General features: G+C 39.3%; 1 protein-coding gene across 4 annotated transcripts in view; it reads left to right on the top strand.

Moving 5' to 3' along the window:
- Window positions 1–22,731, top strand: part of PARN (poly(A)-specific ribonuclease) — a 169,680-nt gene that overhangs the window by 143,843 nt on the left and 3,106 nt on the right. For 3 of the 4 annotated variants that reach the window (XM_023508549.1, XM_003802729.3, XM_023508552.1), the window contains one exon: window positions 16,303–16,496. In XM_023508549.1, coding sequence (XP_023364317.1) covers window positions 16,303–16,496 — 194 coding nt within the window. Of the gene's footprint in view, window positions 1–16,302; window positions 16,497–19,337; window positions 19,482–22,731 lie in introns of all 4 variants that reach the window. The other variant, XR_002771253.1, reaches the window with a different exon arrangement.

Raw genomic sequence — 22,731 nt, 5'->3', positions numbered from 1 at the left:
GTATTTACATAGTACATTTTTGTTCAGCCTTTTAACTGGCAACTTGGTTGTCTTCATAATTAAAGTAGTTTCTTATAAACAGCATATAGTTGAGTCTTGCTTTTTTATTCAGTCTGGCAGTCTCTGGCTTTTACATTTATTTGATGATAAAGTTGAATCTCTCTGCCATCATGTTTGTTTCTTTGCATCCTGTTTGTTTTGTGTGCCTTTGTTCCTCTTATTCTGCTGCCTTTTGGATGAATTATGTGTTGTTCGCTGATATTTTATAATAGCGTTCCATTTTGTCTTTTCTACCGACTTTTTACTTACACCTCTTTATGTTGTTTTTCAGTCATTGTTCCAGAGTAGTGATTGGCAAACGACATCCCTTGAGCCAAATCCTGCCTGGGTATTTTTATTTTTTGCTTTTTTCCTTTCTTTTCCTTTGTGTACTTTAATCTGCACACTCTGGGGCTCAAAATGTACATGATTTGGCCTTTCATAGAAAAATGTGCTGAGCCCTGGTCTAGAGTTACACTTTCCAATGTGGTGGCCATTTATTTAGCCACTGAGGACTTGAAATTGTGCCATTACAAAATGAGATGTGTTGTAAATATAAATTACACATTAGATTTCAAAGAATAAAAACTACATGAATCATTCTTTACATGTTGATAAATAACATGTTGAAATTATAATAGTTTGGATATTTTGGGTCAAATAAAAATGTTATTAAAATTAATTTGACATTTTTTTTTCTTTTTAATGGTGGCTATTTGAAAATTTTTAATTATATGTCTGGTTCACATTATATTTCTATTTGCCAAGCACTGCTCTAAGATTATAATGTACATCTTCCAAGCATGACAATCTGTCTTTATGTAAAAATTATTCTACTTCATGGACAATGTGAGGATCTTACAACAGTATATTTCTGTTTATAGCCTTCCCATACTTTGTGATCTTTTCTCTTACATTTTATATATTCTGTAAATCCCATTTTGCACTGATACATTATTGCTTTCATTCATTTTCTCTATTTTGTTTTTCCATTAAACAGAATTTTACATGTATGTCTTTTTTTAACTTTTGGAAGCAGGGTCCTGCACTGTCACTCAGACTGGAATACAGTGGCATCACAAGCTCACAGCAGACTCAAACTCGTGGGCTCAAGCAATCCTCCTGCCTCAGCCTCCCAAGTAGCTGGGAATACAGTCATGAGCCCTCACACTTGGCTAATTTTTCTGTTTTCTGGAGGGACCAGGTCTTAGTATGTTGCCTAGGCTAGTCTCAAATCCCTGGCCTTGAGGGATCCTCCTGCCTCAGCCTTACAAACTCATGGAATTACAGGCATGAGCCACTGTACCTAGCCCATCTGTCTTAATCAGGTAACATTTCTAAAATTTGTATATCCCTTGAGGTAGAGTACAGGATTATAGGAATTATCTACTCTAACCACTGGGAATCTCTCTTATATTTGGGCATACTTTTTTGGCTGAGGCTGGGTTTGAACCCAGCACCTCTGGCATATGGGGCCGGCGCCCTACTCCTTTGAGCCACAGCACCACGCCTCTCTTATATTTGGGCAGAGTAAATGTTGACAAATTCAACATAGAGCTTGTGGGTTAAATATATGTACGTTTTAACACACAAAGTATCTCCTGTGACACCTTTTAACCCACTGAAATTGTAAATGCCCAGAATTTTTAAAACTTCACGTAGTACAGGAGAGTAGAAAATTAAGGGGGGGGGAGGGGAATAATCTTTACTCCTCTCTCCCCAGTGACAGTCACTGTTGTCATTTTCTAGCAGTGATTTCCATCACATCTTTAAATAATATCTGTTTCTTGACTTGTCAACTTTGAATAATATGTCTTGATCACTACTACAAAAGATTAGGAGTTTACCTTATATATACTGTCTTCCATCTTTTTCTGCCCTTTTATTACTTTTTAAAGTGATTTATATTTACTGCTTTTTTATATCTATGCTACTGTGCTTTCTTTACTTTTTTTTTTTTTTTTCTTTCTGAGACAGAGCCTCAAGTTGTTGCCCTGGGTAGAGTGCCATGGCATCTTAGCTCACAGCAACCTCCAACTCTAGGTGATCTTCTTGCCTCAGTTTTTCTGTTTTTAGTAGAGATGGGGGTCTCCCTCTTGTTCAGGCTGGTCTTGAACTTGTGAGTTCAAGTAATCCACCCACCTCAGCCTCAGAGTTCTAGGATTACAGGTGTGAGCCACCCTGCCTGGCCCTTTTATGCTTTCTTTAGAAGTTGATTACAAGGGATGATGACCAGTTTGCAGTGTGTGATTGTGGATGATTATGTAAATGCCACACTGCGTTAAAAAAAAAGTTGCATAAATGGGATCCAAAGAAAAGAAGATGTTTTCCTATGTCATTAAAACTTTGCTGCCCAAAGGAGAATCTTCTAACTATCCTAGCCCTTTTTGTGCGGATTTTTTTTTAAAGGAAGTAATTTTCTTTTCCTGGAATGATATTTTTCTTTTTTTTTCAAGTGTAGTGAATGATGAATAAACCCAGTTAAAAAGTCTCTGTTTCACCTTCATAGTTGATAATATTGCTGGATGTAGAATTCTAGATTCAAAACTTATATCTTCTCAGAACTTTAAATACATTGCTCTTATCACTGGAATTACTGATTTACTTTTCTGTTTATTTCAAGGCAGGTACCATGTTTTCTATCTTTCTATTCTAGCATTTAATTTAGAGTTTTTTCCTACTGAGCAGCCACTTTCCTCTTCTCTTTGCTGCTTTTGGCTAGGTCTGATTATCTTTTAAAAAGCTGTTCTAATTTCAGACTGGAAAAGTAGTAGAGGGAATTACCTCAGCCCTCCTTGGAGTTCACCCTCTTGTTTAGCTGCTTTCTGCCTCACCAGCCACACAGCTGGAAAAAAAAAAAAAAGATCAGCCTTCTCTGAAAGGAGCATTTCAAGGGATTCAGATAAATTCCAGAATAAAACTAGAATTTAGTGAATTGCAGAATTCACTAAATTCTGCAGTGAAATTTAGTGAAATGCAGAATTTTATCCCTTTTTTTTTTTTTTGGCAGTTTTTGGCTGGGGCTGGGTTTAAACCCGCCACCTCCAGCATATGAGGCCAGCACCCTACTCCTCTGAGATACAGATGCTGCCCCAGAATTATAAAGTACTAATAAAATAGAATAATTAAATTGGTCTTTATCATAGAATATTCCTATAACATAAAATCAAAATGTAGTAAAGCCTTAACAAATACTCCTCCATCCCATCTGCCAGGTCAGGTGTCCAGGAAAGATGACTTGGTCTAACTTATCTCCTTCCATTAACTTCTCTAGAACCAATAGGTCAGGACACTGTTGCTTTCTTCAGAAGAGCTTTCAATATAGCATAACATAAAGAGATGCAAGCAACTTGGATGAACAAATGTAGCATTATACATAGAGCAGGAAAAAGAAGGAAATTCTAAAACATCCTACAACAGGAATGCACCTTCCCAGTATGTGAAGTGAAATAATCCATTCACAAAAAGGCAAAAATGCTGGATGATTCCACATTTGTGAGGTCCCTCCACTAAGTCATATTCATAGAGACAAAAAGGAGAGTGGTGGTTGCTGTGAGCAGGGAGAGGAAGGATGAGGAGCTGTCATTTGATGTCTTTCAGTTCTACAAGATGGAAAGAGTTCTGGAGATTGGTGTGAATGGACATAACATTTCTGAACTGTATACTTAAAAATAGTTAAGGTGATAAATTTTAAGTTATGTGTACTTTACTATATTAAACATTTTTAAAAAGAGATTCAGACAACTTGGAACACCTTTGTTAATAGTAGAATTTCATTTGAGTAGAGTAGATGATCGGAGATAGAATGCTGATGAGAGAGGCTTAGATTACTTTGAAATTTAAACAGAATTAAGAATTATTATCAAGAAAAGTACATGATAAGTTCATAAATTTAAGTTACTGCTTTTTTACACTTTAGCTATTAAAATGCTTTTAGATCTAGCCTTTCTCCTCTCACCTATTGTATGGACACATCTGGAAACCCGACAGATTGATTTTTAGATGATGGTCTGCATTAATCAAGCTAGAGTATGAAGTGTCAACTCTATAGATTAATAGAGCATAGCTGTGAAAGCAGAGCAATTATATTTATTAAAATTACATTTGAAAACGTAACAAAAAGAAAAATAGAAAAAAAATAAATTTGAAAACATAGTTTGTTATCATCTCCAGTAAAACTTAGCATTTCCATTTAAAAGCTTCTGTGTGCAGAAATTTGGGATTTGACACTGATGCCTGCTTTTACCTCACACTTTACGGCAGTGTGTCATCTCAAGATTTTATTTTAAATAACACAAAGCTAAGTTTAAATCACCTTATACTCGTATGACTTCTGTTGTGCTGGAACACTTTAATGTTTCTTACTGGCAGTAATATTTGAAAATTAGTGTTTTCTTTCCATATCTTCATGTTAACTAACTAACCATAGTTAAGTCTTTGTCATCTATAACAGTGTGTTATATTATTTAGTACTTACTACCATGTGTACTGTAATTTTTTGTAATAGTATAATGTTTACAAATGACATAACACACTAAGAAAATGGAGAAATAAAATGGTGTTTTTCCACATCCATTAACTAAATGCAGAACAAATTTCTTGTTTGAGTTGCCCAAATCATACGCATTTAGTATAGGGTGACCAGACGTCCCGATTTTGGCGGGACAGTCCCGCTTTTCAACAATTTGTCCCCCATCCTGGGGCATTTTTAAAAAAGTCCCGATTTTTGGAAAGAATGCATGAATGGGCTGGAGAACAAGAAGGGAATATACGGTTTTCAGCACCATATGGCTATTTCACCAGAATATGAGTTTTATATTATTTTTGTTAATTTTATAATGTTAAACTGTAATAAATAATTGCTGAGAAGTGATTATGGAGAACTGCTTATCAAAGTTTGCATTGTTGTCAGGCCCTGCCCAGCCCTGTCCCCTGTCCCCCCCCCCCCCGTGTTGTCTCGCCTTACAGATGTTAAAATCTGGTCACCCTAATTTAGTATCATTCCTATGTTATTTGTAGTAGTGTTAGCTGAAATAAAATATAAAGTGTGTAAATCCTGATCATTTATTGCCAGATATAAAAATCCTTAACTTTTTATTTTGGTGGTTCTTCTTTTTTCTGAGACAGAGTCTCACTCTGTCACCCAGGCTAGAGTGCCATGGCATCAGCCTACCTCTCAGCAAGCTCAAACTCCCGAGTTCAAGTGAGCCTCCTGCCATAGACTCCCAAGTAGCTGGGACTACAGACACCTGCCAGAATGCCCAGATAATTGTCCTGTTTTTAGTAGCGATGGAGTCTGGCTCTTGCTCAGACTGGTCTCAAGCTCCTGAGCTCAAGAGATCCTCTTGCTTTGGCCTCCCAGAGTCCTGAATCACGGATGTGAGCCATGGCTGGCTGTTCTATTTTGACACTTTCTGTTTATTTGGGGGCGGCTGGGTGGAATGATGAAGGATGACTGCTGTGGCCCAAACCAACGTTGTTATTGTACTGATAGGTGGTTCGATGTGTAAATATTATCTCCAGATTTGAGGTCCTTACTTTTGTCCATTCTATAATCTCTGATTCAGCTTGCATTGCTGTTAGTGCAAAAGCCAAGGGTTTGCCAGATAGAAATATTCTAGAGCTCTTCTTTTATGTCCCCTTTTCCCCAAATCCAAAATAATGTGGTGGACAAATGAATGTTTACAGTTCTTTGCACTTTTCCATATATTTGAAGTTTTTACAATAAAATATTGGGGAAAAGAGGAACTATGTCCTTTAAAACCTTATGTATATTTCCAGTAGAGTAGGGCAGTTTGGGTGGTGCTGGGATCCACAGGTTCCAAATGTCCGTCTAGCTGATGGCTGAGCTGCCCACTGTGAGGTTGCTGGAACACCTCCCACCTTACCACCCAGCCACCAGGACCATTCTATACAGGCTCTCCTTGCTGCTCTACACCAGCTACTTTTCTTCTTTCTTTCCTTTCCTGATGCTTTGGGAAGGTTTTGGACCACTCTAAACACCCACATCATTGTCACCTCTAAAAACATACACCCTCCTCTTTTCCCACCAGTCAGCAAGGAAGGATGGAGAAGGCACAAGCACTCATTAAGAGTCTGTCATGCACCTGTGGCTCAGGGAGTAGGGTGCCAGCCCCATATACCGAGGGTGGCGGGTTCGAACCCGGCCCTGGCCAAAATGCAACAAAAATAGCTGGGCATTGTGGCAGGCGCCTGTAGTCCCAGCTACTTGGGAGGCTGAGGCAAGAGAATCGCCTAAACCCAAGAGCTGGAGGTTGCTATGAGCTAAAATGCCACAGCACTCTACCGAGGGCAACAAAGTGAGACTCTGTCTCAAAAAAAAAAAAGAAAAAAGAAAAAAGCGTCTGTCATGTGCCAGGCACTGTAATGTGCACTTTTTTGTTTTGTTTTATTTTCCTGTTGAATCCTTGAAATAACCTATCTTATAATTGAGGAACTTTGTCTCAGAGTCAACCAATAAATAACAGAATATAATAGATTCAAGCCTTCAACTCTCTTCTCCCAAATCCCATTCATGTGCTTTGTGAAATGTCTGCTCCCTTCTCAGATTTCCATTTATGATCCTTCTCTGCCACTAGAAAAGCCTTCTGAGGTACGTCCGTGCCACATAGAATCCTTGGGAATTCTTTGCATTTGGAACTCTTGTAGGAAGTAAAAAGGTAAAGTTGAGGATTGCTGTGTATTCATGTTAGTGTTTATGTAATTGAATGAGCAAGAGACCTCTGACACACTTGAACCTATTTTCCTACCCACTATGCCTACTGAAGAAAGTCATTCGGTCTGACTTGTTTCTTTTTAATGATGGAAAGTCATGCTAGGAGTGCTTTCAATTGCTTTGCTAATGATAAGGCAGAGAGGAATGACATTCTTTTCATAATTGTACCAGTATCTACTTTATTTTGTTGCCTTACCTGTTGTTTAGACTTGAAAGGGCCGTCCAAAGGTGGGAGTAGATGAGTCATAGGTGCCTTGGCTCTCATGTCTGAAGACCATGCATTACCACATTTTTAAGAAAAATAATTTTTTTTTTTTTTTTTTGAGACAGAGTCTCACTGTGTCGCCCTCAGTAGAGTAAATATGGCATCACAGATCACAGCAATCTCCAGCTCTTGGGCTTCAGCAATTCTCTTGCCTCAGCCACCTGAGTAGTTGGAACTACAGGCGCTTGCCACAACACCCTGCAATTTTGTTGCAGTTTGGCTGGGGTCAGATTCGAACCCACCACCCTTCATATATGAGGCTGGCACCCTTCCCACTGAGCCACAGGCACCACCCTCATCTGTCATTTTTCTAATGGTTGGGCTGGGTTTGTGGGCTTGTGGATGGAAGACCACAGAGGTAAGTGCTATTCTCTTCATACCAATGGTACATGCCGTCAACATGGCTTCTCACTTTTGGATGTTAACCTTCATCACCTAGGTATAGTGGTGTTCATCAGATTTTTCCACATAAAATTACCTTTTTCTCCTTTCTATTCTGTACTATTTGAAAGGAAGTAACTATACACACCTCACATTTATGGTATGGAGGTAGCATATCAATGTCAGTTACCTAGAATTCTCCTGAGTAGGAGGTTTGTCTCTTCTCCTGGGCTCATTTATTTATTGAATCATTACATCACTATATGGATGTAAATTTATTACAGAGAAATAAAACACTAATTCTCAATGGTTTCTAATGTTTTAAATTGCAGTACACTGTAAGTCATGATTTTGGCCCTTTTTCCATTTCTTTATTTTTAACCTAGAGGAAGAGAATTTGTAACATTTTGACAGAAATTTTTAAAGGTCACAGGAAAATCAACATTGTTCATTAAGATTGCTTTGTCTTTGTGGGGCTGAGGAGGGCAGATCGCCTGAGCTCACGGGTTTGAGACCAGTCTGAGTTAGAGCAAGGCCCCATCTCTAAAACTAACCTGGCATTGTGGCAGGGCACCTGTAGTCCCAGCTACTCAGGAGGCTGAGGCAAGAGAAACACTTGAGCCCAAGAGTTAGAGGTTGCTGTGAGCTATGACGCCACAACACTCTATTGAGGGCTACAAAGTGAGGTTCAGTCTTAAAAAAGAAAGAAAAAGGTTGCTTTGTACCTTTTCAACTTACCTGGACATTTCTATGGTCCTGCACTACATGGAAAGCAAGACTGGCTATGGTTTTAAAGTATACCTCTGTCCCTACTTTATCTCTGTTTCCTCAGAAAGTTCCTTTTTCCTGTCTGTGTTTTGATCTGTTTTGGGTTTTGTCTCTGTTTGAAAGTTTCTTCATATATTTGGCTGTTCTTAGCCATCCACTAGTATTTAAAAATGAACAAAGCTTGATGAGAAGTTCCAAGTGTCGAGGCAGGTCTTATTGATATTTTTTTCTTTATCGTGTGATGAAGTGAGAAGTTGGCTTTGTAATTATATATATACCTTTTCTCTGAGGCTAATTCATTTTCTTTATGGTTTATGCTTTTTATGTCTGCATAAAAATTCTATGCCTAAACTAAGGTCACAAAGATTTCCCATTTTTTCCCTCAGTTTTATAGTTTTTAGCTTTATGTTTAGGTATATGATCCAGTTAATTTAATTTGTATATATGGTAAAAGGCATGGGTACAAGGTTTTGGTTTTGATTTTGGTTCTTTTTTTGAGACAGAGTCTCACTATGTCACCCTCAGTACAGTGCTATGACGTCACAGCTCACAACATCCTCAAACTCTTGGGCTTAAGCGATTCTCTTGCCTCAGCCTCCCAAGCAGCTGGAACTACAGGCACCTGCCACAATGCCCAGCTGTTTTTTGTTGCAGTTGTCATTGTTGTTTAACTGGCCCAGGCTGGGATCAAACCCACCAGCCTCAGTGTATGTGGCTGGCTCCGTAACTACTGTGCTGTGGGCTCTGAGCCTTTGTTTTTGTTTTTTGACCAGAGTCTCAACTCCATTGCCCCAGGCTAGAGTGCTGAGGCATCATAGCTCATAGCAACCTCAAACTCCCAGGCTCAAGTGATTCTCCTGCCTCAGCCTCCTGAGTAGCTGGGACTATAGGTGCCTCCCACGACGCCCAGCTAATTTTTTTCTATCTTTAGTAGAAATGGGGGACTTGCTCTTTCTCAGGCTGGTCTTGAACTCCTGAGCTCAAGTGATTTTCCCACCTTTGACTCCCAGAATGTTAGGATTACAGGCGTGAACCACTGCACCCAGCACTAAGTTGATTTTTTGCAATTATTATATCACCATTTTTTGAAAAAACTATTCTTTATTCAGTTATCTTGACTCCTTTTTCAAAAATGGTTTGGTCATATACAGGATGGACATAAATTAGTTTGCTATTTAAATTGCACACAAACTTTATGTCCACCCTGTATATATGGTTATATTTCTGAACTCTATTCTGTCAATCCAGAGTCAGTTTGTCAGTTTCTACAAAAAGCTTGCCAGTTCTTTGACTGGGATTGTGTTGAATCTGTAGATAATGTGGGGGAGAGCTAACATCTTAACTCCATGAGTCTTCCAAACCACAAACGTAGTATGTCTTTTCATTTATTTAGGCTTTCTGTGATTTCTCTCATGAGTGTATTATATAGTTTTCCGCGGACAAATTTCGCATGTGCTTTGTTGGAGTTGTCTTAAGTATTTTGCCTTTAGACACTATTGTAAGTCGTATATTTTTAAAGTTCAACTTCCAGTCATTCATTGCTTATATAAAGAAATACAACTGATTTCTGTATTTAACCTTGTATCCTTGGACTCTACTAAATTCACTTACCATTTCTATCTGGTATTTTTTGTTTAGACAACGGTATCTGCAAATAAAGCAATTGTATTTCTTCCTCAGCAATGGACCATACGAATTTTCTCTTTCTCTTGCCTTATTGCACTGGTCAGGCTCTCAAGAGACTGATTTCCTGTTCACACCTCAGTGGGTATAGGCCTGGCTGCTGGTGCTGTGGGTACAGACTGGCAGAAGGCAGCTGGCAGCCTCGCTTCTTTGTATGTGGAAGACAGCTGCTTCCCCCCTTACTTCATACGGCCTCACTCCTGCTCTCCACTGCTACTCTTGGTGGCTCTGAGTTTGGACCTCCTGTCTAGCTCCTACTGGCCTGGGGGGAATGCTGTCCCCTGGCTTCCCAGGCATAGGGTGGACATTCTGATACAGCCTTTTTTTCTGTTGACATAGCCCTAGCCCTTACCACCTCCTGGTTTTAGGAATCCAGGGCCTGGTTTTTGTTGATACTTGGCAGCCTTTTGTAGGACATGCAGATCTCTGCTTCCTCCTCTGTGCACAGTTCCCAGTACCCCAGTCCCTGCTTTCCTAAGTGCCCCATTCTCTGATGCCGACTATCCTGCTCTCTTGACCTTATAGGTGTGTTCAATCTGTCATGTTTAACTTCCTGGAAATTTTTTTCAGTAGTTTACTTTCTGAAATGGTTGATTTTTGGTATATGAGGATGATGTTTTGTTTTTCCTCCTATAGCCTTGATCGTATTACACACATAAGAAGTACATCTATCTGTTCATCAAAATCAAAGTTAAATTTTAGTGCAAAAGTAAACTTCACCTTAGCCTCTGAAAATCTTGTGTTCTGAATTCAGTTCCAACTAATTGTATGTTGAGTATTTTTAGTTTAACAATTAGCTGTATTAAAGTAATGTCTTTCATGTTTGTCACCAATTAATCTTTTCTGTTTTGAATTAAATTGAGTCAACACTAGGGGATTTTTTAAATACTCAAGTAAGGTTCTTATAAAAAGTATTTCTAACTGAATGCCATTAATTCTTTGTAATCACGAGCCAATTTCTGTTTTACTTAGGCTCATATCACAAAAAAGCCTTATGCATAGGACTGAGCACAGACACAGCACATCCACGTCCTCTCTCTCCCACATATACACGCAGATGCATGTGCACTCACCCCACGAGAGGTGTCCTTTATCACTGGGCAGCTGTCATACAGGCCTTATTTAATGTTGTTTTTGTTTTCTAACTCAAATTCTTTATTCGAAGTAGGAATCCTAGTTTGTCTAGCTAATCTTAGAGATTGCTTATCTCTGAACTGAGCATTTGCTTTCTAACACCCTCCCCTCCTCCACCCAGAATATGACCCAAAATGTGCTCATGGAATGTGAATTCAGCATGAGAGTTTGTGGATGTAATAAAAAGGCACTTGCCAGCTTCTGCTTACTCCAATTTTTCCAGTTCATTTTTCTGTGTTGTTTGACGGTGAGTGGGCATTCTTTCATTCCCTTAACTATATCTAGTAGGGAATGTGTTTTTATCCAGCCTCACTGGGGAAGTTGCCCACACATGGAATATAAACTGTGTTGATGCTATATAATTCAGGACAAAGTAAACTTATTTGTCACTTGCCTTATTGCTTATGACATTGACTTATTTATTTCATCCATGCAACAAACCGTGGGCAAGGACAAACCTTCATGCCAGTTACTGAAAACACAAGGAGTATAAGATCCTGCTGTGAAGGAAGTTAGGTTCTAGTCGTAGAAAGAAAATAAGCAAGTAAGGAAATAAATAACATGCATAGGTAGAGATGAGTAGGAGGAAGAAAACAGTGGGAAGGAGAGATGAAGGCTACAGGGAGAGGGCCATCCGGACACCTCCGGGAGTCAGGGTCTCTTTTCAGTTGAGGCCCATACAGTAAGGAACTGGCCCAAGGAGGATGGGAAGGGACGAGTGTAAAGCAATCCCAAGAGCGCTGGACTTGGAGCGCAGCTCAGTCTCACCTCAGCAGCCAGACCACCTCAGACAAGTCACTCCTGCTTAAGAGAAGCTTTCTTTTCAGCAGTGTGGAAATGTCAGTACTTGTTCAGCTTCCAGTAGTTGTCTGCAAGTATCACAATAGAGAATTTTGTAACTAGCAACCCTTTAAAATGAAAGGTGGTTTTTTTTTATGCAGCAGCTTGAACCTTCCAGCCAACTAATAGACTTACTCTCCCTGTCTGTAAGACTTCCTGAACCTGTGGTAATAAAGGCAGTGTGGTGCTAGCACAAAGAGAGACAGGTGCACAGCACAACAGAGTAGTCTCCAGAAGCACAGCCGCACGTGTGTGAGTAGTGGGTTTCCAGTAGTGTTTCCACGTGGGAATTCCTTCCTGCATCTCTAGGGATATGTGTGTGATATTCGAAATCATGAGGAAAATCAGTTGAGAAGTCAGGAAAAAGGAAAAATTCTATGAGAACTAAAGTTTTAGCAGTCGATATTAGCATTACTAGTTTAAAGTAATTCACTGGCATCAGGTCAGAAGCAAGAAGTCATGGTTAAGGTCATGTGAAGGAATCATGTGAAGTCAAAAGTTAAGGTCAACATTTTCAGGACCAGGACAGGAACATGTCGGCAAGAATGGGGTCACAGTCAAGTCAACCAGTCTTGCCTGGTGCTGTTGCTATGTTACAAATATGTGACCGTGGTCCCATCAGTTGCTAACAGTAAGTCTTCTTATCTATAAAAAAAACTATTATTTATGCACATTAGTACACTTTAGAAAACTCAAGAGGTAAGTTTTGGAAGCAGTCCTAAAGTTGGTAATTTTGAAACATGATTTTGTGAGGTGCTATTAACCTTGCTGGGTTATCCAAATGTTACCTTATCTTCTTAGAATCCAGTCATGTTCAGGGGTTTTTTTCATTGTTTGAATATTTGATGCAGGCTACAATTCTTTAAATATTTTATAGAAGAAATGTAAAGAGAAACTATACATATTGTTGTAGAATACTCCATCATGAAATCAGCTGATGTAAAATCTGAATTAGGAAAAGCAATATCAATTTTGACAGCAAAGAGACGGCAAGCAGAAAAAGTATTTTCATCCCTGAAAAAGAAAATGAGCTTATTATGTGAAGCACTATATAGTTTAAAGCCCAACTTTAATTTGCTTTGGGCACACTCTTACTAATTTACCAACATCAACATAACACACAAAAGCTCTCCCATGTTTGAGATATTTTTAACAAAACAAATACTAACAGTTAATGCCTGTGTGTTTTAAAAGATCATTTAAGAATAACTTATTTTTTAACATAAATATAGGAAAAATAACTTTTAAATATTTGTGATATCTTTTAATTTTTAAATGGTATTTATTTGGTACCTATTCAGTGCTAATGTATTCTTTTAATGTTTTCTAGTACCAAATGTCTTTATTGAGTAGTATTTTTGTATGTCATTGAAATGTATGATTTTTTTAACAATATATTGGTTCATAATAGTAACCTATGTATATATCATTGTATCTTACTTCACAGAACTGACCCTTAAAACTTTTTTTTTTTTGGAGACAGAGCCTCAAGCTGTCCCCCTGGGTAGAGTGCTGTGGCATCACAGCTCACAGCAACCTCCAACTCCTGGGCTCAAGCGAGTCTCCTGCCTCAACCTCCCAAGTAGCTGGGACCACAGGTGCCCACCACAATGCCGGCTATTTTTTGGTTGCAGCCGTCATTGTTTGGCGGGCCAGGCTGGATTCAAACCTGCCACCTTAGGTGTATGTGGCTGGCGCCTTAGCCACTTGAGCCACAGGCGCCGAGCCCCTTGAAACTTTTAATACAACTCTATCACTGAAAAGTGATTCACTATTTATGATAATGTATTATTCAGAAATAGCAATAAAGTACTGTGAAAAAATACAGAATAATTTATGATTTGGGCATTTTGATTCTTATTCCCAAATTGTGAAGTTAATGACTATTGGGAATTTAGAAAAACTAAAAATTCCTGACAAAGGTACTTTTAATCCAGTAGGCAAAGGGCAGTGTTGTCAATAACATTTACTGAAATAATAGGGGGTGTGTTAAGAAAGACGAACTTCTATTCTTACATTACACTATATACAAAATGAACTTGAAATAACTCATAGGCCTAAAGTGAAGAACTAAAACTATAACACTGCTAGAAAATGCAAGACAATTTTGGGTTAGGCAAAGATTTCTTAGATACGACAACAAAATCATGAGGCATTACAAAATAAATATTAATAAATTCGACTTAATCAGAATTAAATGCTCATTTTGTCAAAAGATACAAAATAAAACTCTAAAGAGAAGTCACAGACTAAGGAAAAACATTGCAAAACATATCTAATAAAGTAGTTGAATCTAGGATAATATAAAAAACTCTTACAACTCAATATTAAGAAAATTGTGATTTCATAATTAAAAAGGGATGAGGACAAAATATTTCTGTTTTCTTTTTTGTGAGACAGTCTCACTTTGTTGCCCTCAATAGGGTGCTATGGTGTCATAACTCACAGCAAACTCAAAACTCTTGGCTCAAGAGATCCTCCTGCCTCAGCCTCCCAAGTAACTGGGACTATGGGTGCCCACCACGGCACCCAGCTAGTTTTCTGTTTTTAGTAGAGATGACATCTCACTTTTGCTCAGGCTGGTCTTGAACTCTTGAGCTCAGGCATTCCACCTGCTGGGATTATAGGCGTGAGCCACCACATCCAGCCTGTTTTGGGCATATTTTTTACTGTGAATCATTTCATAGTCATCATTGATACTATATCATTAAATCATTTCATAATCACTTCATAGTCATCATTGATACTATGTCATTGATTCGTTTCATAATCATTTTCAATGCATTGAGATTTTCTTTCTTTTTTTTTTTTGCAACAGTTGGGTACTTCATCATTCTTTGTACCACAGTGTATTTAACCAATTTTCTATGCTTAGACAATTAGGAACTTTGTAGTGTTTTGCAACTACAAATAATGCTATAATGAATAACTTATACATAATGCATTTTTGCATAGTTGGAAGTACCTTCTAAATCCCTGTAAGTGAGATTGCTGGCTCAAAAGAATAAATACTTCTTTCGTTTTTGTTAGCTGTTGCCACACTCGGCTCGTAAGACTAAGTTTTGCCGTGTTGCATTGTCACCAGCAGTGTGTGACAGGGCCATTTCACCACTCTTAATAATGAAGTGTATTATTGAGCTTCTGCTTATTTTTGCCAATCTAAAAATCCTCTGAGCAAAAAAACTGAATGGAGTGGAAGAACATTCTCCTTAGGAAAGTATCTAAATAGTAGTATGAAACCGGTAGATGAACAACTAGACACAAGAGGAAAACACAATTACATTCAAGTGAGGGGAGGGGGAAGGGGCAGGGTATTGGTGAGCTTTCACCTAGTGGGCACAATGTAGGGGTGTGTGGTACACCTCCTAGCTGAAGGACTCAACTACAACTTGGACTTTACCTAACAAAGACAAACAATGTAACCTAATTGTTTGTACTTTCATATTAATCTGAAATAGAAATAAATAAAAAGATGTTTTAGAAAGCTCTATAATAGATGCAAAAAAGAGGACATATGGAAGGCCAGCCCGTGGGTCTTAAGAAGATGTGAGGGCTACAGTCTGTCTTCTGCTTTCTTTTTAATAAATTTCACTTCTAGGACAGGCTGAGAGGAGTGTGTCTGTTCTCATTCTCTTTTTCCCTCTCTCTTACCCCTTCCCCCACCCCCTCTCTGTGTGTGAATGACTCCCTTAAATGGAATGCCTTGAATTTCTTTATGCCTTTCATAATGTGGGGACTATTGTGAAAAATATGTAAGACCGATTCAGAGGAAAAACGATTCACTGGCTGTGTGGACTCCGTTTTTATCCGGTTATATTTCAGGGAACCTGTTTTCTCAAGGAAAAATCAGGACACATAACGTGATTTAATTCAGTATACCAAATCCCATAAAGCTTTTAAAATGAAGCCAGGTTTAACTATAAATTTTTAACAAGTCACATTTCTGGAAAAGAAAATTACATGAAGGTGGGTATGCTCATAACTGTGTTCAACTTTTGAGCAGTGTGAGAGCCGACTGGCTCACGGACTCTGTAGCTCTGCTGCTCGTCCAGCAGGCCGTCATGAAGTTGATGCTGCTGTCTTCTAATGAAATGCAATCCAAGCTATTATTTTATTATAGTAGCTTTGCTATTCTATTCTACTGTTACAATAGCTTTATCAAAATAGAGACCAGGAATTTTCTTGACACATTTGTTGTTAAGCACTAAAACAATTTATATTTGCATATATCTATATACAAGCATAATTTAGAACTTCCTTCTGAATGAGTTTTCATAGGTAAACTTTTAGACTCTAGTTCATAATAAGGCCTTTAATTTTTATATAGAGACAGCTGCTGCCCATGTTGATGATTGCTAGTCAAGTGTTAATGGAATGAAAAGTATTAAAATGTTTTTATAGACTAATCTTCCTGTCTCTCTCAACACCTTTCATGTTGTTCTACTTTGCGTTTCAGTTTTACAGCTACCAGCACAGTAGGAAAAAGAAATTTGAGTCCTACCCTAGAAGAAGCTGGCTTGGAGGACAGAGCATCCGGGAAGATTTCTGACACTGAGCTTGAGCAGATAGATTCCTGTGCAGAATCCCTCTCAGAAAGAAGGAAAAAGGCCAAGAAATTAAAAAGAATGAAGGAAGAGCTTTCTCCAGCAGGTTTGTGTTGTATCTTGCTGAAGTTCCAGGGTTGTGTACTCTTTAAATGCTCCAGAAACTTCTATTTTGGGGGAGAAATCACAGGAAGACTCCACTTGGTGGCAACTCCCGTGTCAGCTTCCACCAGATCAGATATTTTTAGGATCAATTCAATTTAATTTGAGAAATCCTAAAAAGCTCTGGCTTGGGTAGCATAAGGCGTGGGGTAGGGTGGGGGTGAGGGAGTCTCCTTGTTAAATATGGTTAGTCTATTTTAGTAATCTCTCTCTTCCGTGGTTTAGAGATTTTCCTAATGTGTTTAAAGATTCAGTATTTAAAATGTGCGTTTAAATTTGCACAGAGGCCTACTCCTACATGTAATTTTAAGTAGCCGAGTTTTCACTGTTCCCAGCAAAACCTCAATTCTTCTCATAAGCAGAATTATATAAGAAGCAAAGGAAATAGGAAGTTAACACATGTTGAGAGCCCACGACATGCTAGACACTGTAGTAGGAGTCTGTCCTCTGCTTGTTTCATTTAGTTTTCACAGTAGTTCTGAGCTGGAGACTTATCCTTATTTTCATGAAGCAGATGCCTTGAGTTCAGAGGGCAAGAACGTGTGCAGGTCTGTGTGGCCAGTGAGAAGCAGAGTTGAAAGGTAAACTCAGGCCTTTCTGAGCTCAATTCTGTATCCTTTCTACCCCGTGGACACACCACAGGGGTCCATGGCCTAACTCAACCTAGAGCCCTCTGGCCCTTAGGACACATACCCCACAGGGCCAGAGCAGGAGACCAGAACAGGCTTCCTGCCCATGAGTGTGGGTGAAAGGCCATTCCCTGCTGCTGAGGGGCGCTGGCCCTGGCGTGATTGGGCAGCAGTCACATGGTGATAGTTGTAGCCACTGCTTGCTGAATGCTCTCTAAAGGGTCCAGGACAGCACAGTGCTTGATGGAAGTTCTTTCATTTAAAGCTGTGAGATCATCATTATTGTCCATTTACAATTAAGAAAACAAAGGTCCAGGGGCTGTGTGACTTGCCCAAGGTCATGGAGCCCTTAATTTCACCCTATAAGAAAGCCAGTGCTTTTACCCAGGGTTACATTCTTAAAAACATGGACCTCAATGTGATTATCATTACCCTTTGCTGCACATTGCGCCAGGTGCCCCGCTTCGCAGACTAACCACCAGACCAAAGGAAGGTCGCAGTCAAGTAATGCAGCTTGACTCATACCTAAGCTAAGGGTTCACCATTTTTTAATTAATTCCTTTTTTGTATGTGGGCCAGATCTGACTACTAACGAAATCACTGAAGCAGCAAAAATGTTGCATATGCTTTTTATACATTGTGCTAAAGCTTGATTTTTAACAGAAAACTTTAAAATACTTGTTGAAGCTTTGATTATATATATTAGTGTCTCCTTGCATCTGGGCATCTCCCTTCACCTGTGTCTCCTCCTGTCCCTAAATTAAGTATTGAAGAAGCTTTAATCCTTAGCATCCTTGGTCTTCAACATGATACCTTGTTATCACTGTCAACAAGTGTTAAATACCGAACCAAACGTGAGAATGTATTCGGGTCATGCTGAGTGTGGTTCAGAAGGGGGCGGGGCTTTCCCTCTTGTATGCCTGTCCTTCACTCATGGTCTCTTTTAAATTTTTTTTTTTTTGCAGTTTTTTTTTTTTGTCCGGGGCTGGGTTTGAACCTGCCACCTCTGGCATATGGGGCCGGCACCCTACTCCTTTGAGCCACAGGCACCACCCTCTTTTAAAATTTTTGACTTTACCTATTACTTTGCAGGGATAAACTTTTCTTTTTTTCTTGTATTAGCATAATCCTAAAAATATTAAAATTGAAATACCTAATGATAGACTGCATTAGTAGATTAGCTCTTTTTATAAATTTTATCATTTCAAGTGAAAACTTTCTATAAGTTATCTAGGGTTTTGAATTTATAATACTATAATTAAAATAGGATTTTTTTTCCTCCCATTGACAGTAAAACTGTCACTGCCACAAGATTTGAGCTAAAAAAAAAATATGTAAATTTTGTACTTCTTTGTCAGTGCTGCTAAAAAAGAGAGAGAGAAAGATGTCTTAACAACTTTTAATTGAATCAGAGAACTTGAGAAAATTTATCGAGTGAGACTTGTGACAGTGCAAGGTGGAAATTTAATGGATCCTTTTTACCTGGTTTGTTTTCAGCATTTGATCCTGTTAGTATCAGCAGGATGTAGGTCAGGATATCAGATGCTGAACCTGTTGAATCTGCCAATTTGCTTGCTCAATTACTTTAATAAAGTCCCATAATGAATGAAAGTACAAAGTTCATGCCCTGGGAAGGGTCTGCGTTAAACCCTCAGAGCAAGACAGAGTATACCAGGAGCCATGGCTCCGGGGTGGCAGGCAACTACAGTAAAGAGTTAGGTACAGTGTGGCAAAGTCTGTCTATCCAAAAACAGTTCTGAGTTGTTGAGTCTGAGCTCTAGGCCTCAGGAGGCTGTCAGGTACTTAGTGGACTCACTCAGGGGGTAGGTGCCAGCACTAGCGGTGAGGGTGTAAAAGATAGGGTGCCCACAGGAATTTACTGTTTTCCAAGGAGGAAGTAGCAAAACTTAAGACCATAGAATGTTGTGTGCTGTACAAAACAGTATCATTTTTCTTAGTTACACATTTAAATATCTAAGATAAAATAAGAGTTAAGTACTGGACTCCATCCCAGATAACAAAATGACCTAAATAACAAAAGAAATGACCATTTATTGGATTTATGTTGTATGCTAGACATTGTCTGGGGGTATCCTGTATTACCTAGCCTTATAAATACACAGTAAGGCATAGAGATCATTATTTCCCATCTGTAGAGAGGAAACTGAGGCTTGGAGCTGCAGAGTTGTAAAGTCAGATACATGGGATGCTGGCTGGCTCCAAAAGCTCATGAACTACACCTCTCTGCAGTGGGTGAAACTTATCCAAACTGTAGAAGAAATGAAGGATTCTTTCCAAAGGTGAGTATTTTGGGGAGCTGTTCTAGATCAAAAACAATTACCAACCTAGACTTTCATGAGATAAAGTCATTTGATAAAAATCAAGTGACCGCTGCCCTTCGGGGTTTCTGTTTTACATACATGTTATGTACTGAGCAAATATTTTAAGTGCAGTTGATTGCATCCTGTTTTCAGGAAGCAAATGTAAAGTGTGAGTCCTCTCCTTTTTAGAGTTACTATGCTCAGAGTTGATGGATAGTGCTAGGTACTCTCCAAATGAGGAATTCAAGGTATGTTTCTTGGTTGATTCATAAAGGAAAACTATTCTGTATGTCATTTAAGCTTGGCTAAAATGTCTTTAAAACCCTGCCTCCCAGGCAGCACCTGTGGCTCAAAGGAGAGGGCAGCGGGTTCAAACCCAGCCCTGGCCAAAAACTGCAAAAAAAAAACCCTGCCTCACGCTCAGCCAGCATGAGAGGTGCGATTCTCCTCTGCTGGCTGTTCTGAGAGTACTGCTGGGCAGGTGGTGCTGTTGCTGGTGCTGGTTAGATAGCACTCACAGAGCTGGGCCAAAAGGAGGATGACTGACGGCTCAGGTAAATAGAGGTGTTGTTCCAAGTCTCTGTCCTACTATTTAAAAGAGCACATTAGACCTTTAAATGTTTGCTCAAAATGGTGAGTTTTATTGGAGTTCTTGACTAATCTGCTGAACTTTTGAAGCTTAAACCTTAGGGTTACAGTATAGAACTTTAAAATCTACTTAGAGAAGCTATCTCCTCTTGCTATTACATGTCTCATTAAAGTCAGAAACAAGATGTACAGGGGTAGTTATAGGTCCCCCAAGAGACCAGGCTGCAGAACTCTGGCAGCCCCTACTCCCCCAAGGAGCCTTTTACTTACTATGTTAAACATGGTTTTCAGCCAGAAGGGGCCAGGGAGGTGTGTGAGGGCTGGTGAGGCCGCGGTTCAGTGCAGTCTGCACCCCCCTGTCCTACTGGCATCCCCAGGACTTCCCACTAGTCACTGGGAATCATGACTTAGTGTGGGGGACCCACCTGTTACAGGTCATCCTGAGCATTTCCTCGTTAGAAACTTGTACATAGCTCCCCAAAAGATATTTCTGTGTACAAAATTCCACTCTGTGAAAAGTGATCTGATAGCAAATTCCCAATGGACTGTGCAGTAGCAGTTTTTTAGATTCTGTTTCAGATTCACTTGAAAAATACATCTTAGCCTTCCCTTTCAACTCAAGTTAGGTGAAAGGGCAAATAAGCAGAAACAGCCACTTTTTCTGTTCACCACCTTTTAGTTTCTGTGGTTGTTTTGGCTAACAGTGTACTCACCATGAGAATTTGTATAATGCAGAGAAATGGGAAGAAAATGAAAGCACACAGTCGTAACAGTTGTTAAGCTCTATTCAGAGGTGTTCACATTCTGCTATTCGTGTATCTACACAATTGGCATCGTGCTCTGTGTGAAATTTGTAGCCTATTCCCATTTTATAAACTCCTGGTGAAATAATCTTAATTACTGAAAAAAAAATTTTTTTTGAGAGACAGAGTCTCATTATGTCGCCCTCAGTAGAGCACTATGACGTCACAGCTCACAGCAACCTCAAACTCTTGGGTTTATGCTATTCTCTTGCCTCAGCTTCCAGAGTAGCTGGGACTACAGATGCCCAACACAACACTCGGCTATTTTTTGTTGCAGGTCCAAACCTGCCAGCCTCGGTGTATGTGGCCAGCACCCTACTCACTGAGCTATGGGCGCTGAGCCAATTATTGAAAATTTTATTGTTGGATATTTTAAACACCATTCCTACTATCTTTTATAGGATCAGCCTTATTAAGATAAAATTTGCATCCAATAGAAGTCATCACTTTTAGGTGTATAGTTTAATGGGTTTTGACAGATGTATACAGTCATGTAACCACTACTGTGACCTAGATACAAACCAGTTCTGTCATTCCAGAAAATCCCCTCACGCCCCTTTGTAGTTCCTCCCTTCTCCAGCCCCAGATCCTGGCAACCACTTATTCTCTATCCCTATTATTTTTCCTTTTCCATAATGTCTCATAAATGGAGCACAGGTACCCTTTTGAGTCTTTCACTGACTTCTGTCATGCAACATGATGTATTTGAGAGTGTTGTACCTGTGTCATGAGTTCACTCCTGGGGACTGCTCAGGGGCTCACAATCTATGGATGTATCACTGCTTATCCCTTCCCCAGCTGAAGGATGTTTAGGTGGTTGCCACCTTTTGACAACTAAGAAGTAGCTATAAACATTTGTGTACTGGTTTTTATATAAGTTTTTGTTTCTTTTGGGTAAATAAGTAGTAGCAGCACAATTGCTAGATCACATGGTAACTGTTTAACTTCATAAGAAGCTGACACACTGTTTTCCAAGATGGCTGTACCATTTTGCATTCTCCGGACAGGGTGTGAGGGCTCCAGTCAGTGTGCATCGGCACCAGTATTTGGTGCTGCCCCTCCAGTCCACTCCCTTTTCTGCTGTTTCTGTAAGCCATTCTAATGCAAGTGTAATGATGTCTGATTGTGGCTTTGGTTTCTATTTCCCTAGTGACAAATAATGTGGAATATCTTTTCATGTAATTATTTGCTATCCATAGCCCTTCTTTGGTGAAATGTCTGTTCACATGTTTTGCCCATTTTTTCACTAGATTGTTCATTTTTCTTCATACTGAGTTTTGAGAGTTCTTTTTCTGGATACAAGTCCTTTTCAGTGTTTTGCAAATATTCCTTCCACTCTGTGATTTTTCTTTTTGTTCTTCTAACAGTGTCTTTTGAAGAGCAGGAGCTTTAAATTTTAAGTAGGGCAGTTTGGTTTTCTTCCTGCTTGGATTATGCCTTTGGTGTTATACCTAAGAAATATTTTGTTATTCATTTGCAAGGGTTTGCTCCTATACTTTCTTCCAGAGATTCAATAGTCTTAGGTGTTGCATTTAAGTGTACAATCTATTTGTAACCCCTTAATATTTTGAAATAAGAGGCTCGGCGACCGTAGCTCAGCAGGTAGGGTGCCAGCCACATACACCAGGACTGGGGAGTTCGAACCCAGCCCAGGCCTGCCAAATAACAATGACAGCTATAACAACAACAACAACAAATAGCCAGGCATTGTGGCAGGCACCTGTAGTCCCAGCTACTTGGGAGGCTGATGCAAGAGAATCACTTAAGCCCATAAGTGTGAGTATGGCACTCTATTAAGGCCGATATAGTGAGACTCTATCTCAAAAAAAAAAAAAAAA

The sequence above is a fragment of the Otolemur garnettii genome, unplaced genomic scaffold (assembly GCF_000181295.1).
Source record: "Otolemur garnettii isolate 467f Iridium unplaced genomic scaffold, OtoGar3 scaffold00257, whole genome shotgun sequence".
NCBI classification, from domain to species: Eukaryota; Metazoa; Chordata; class Mammalia; order Primates; family Galagidae; genus Otolemur; species Otolemur garnettii.
The sequence above is the reverse complement of the archived record's forward strand: the minus strand, read 5'-3'. Positions and strand labels throughout refer to the sequence as shown.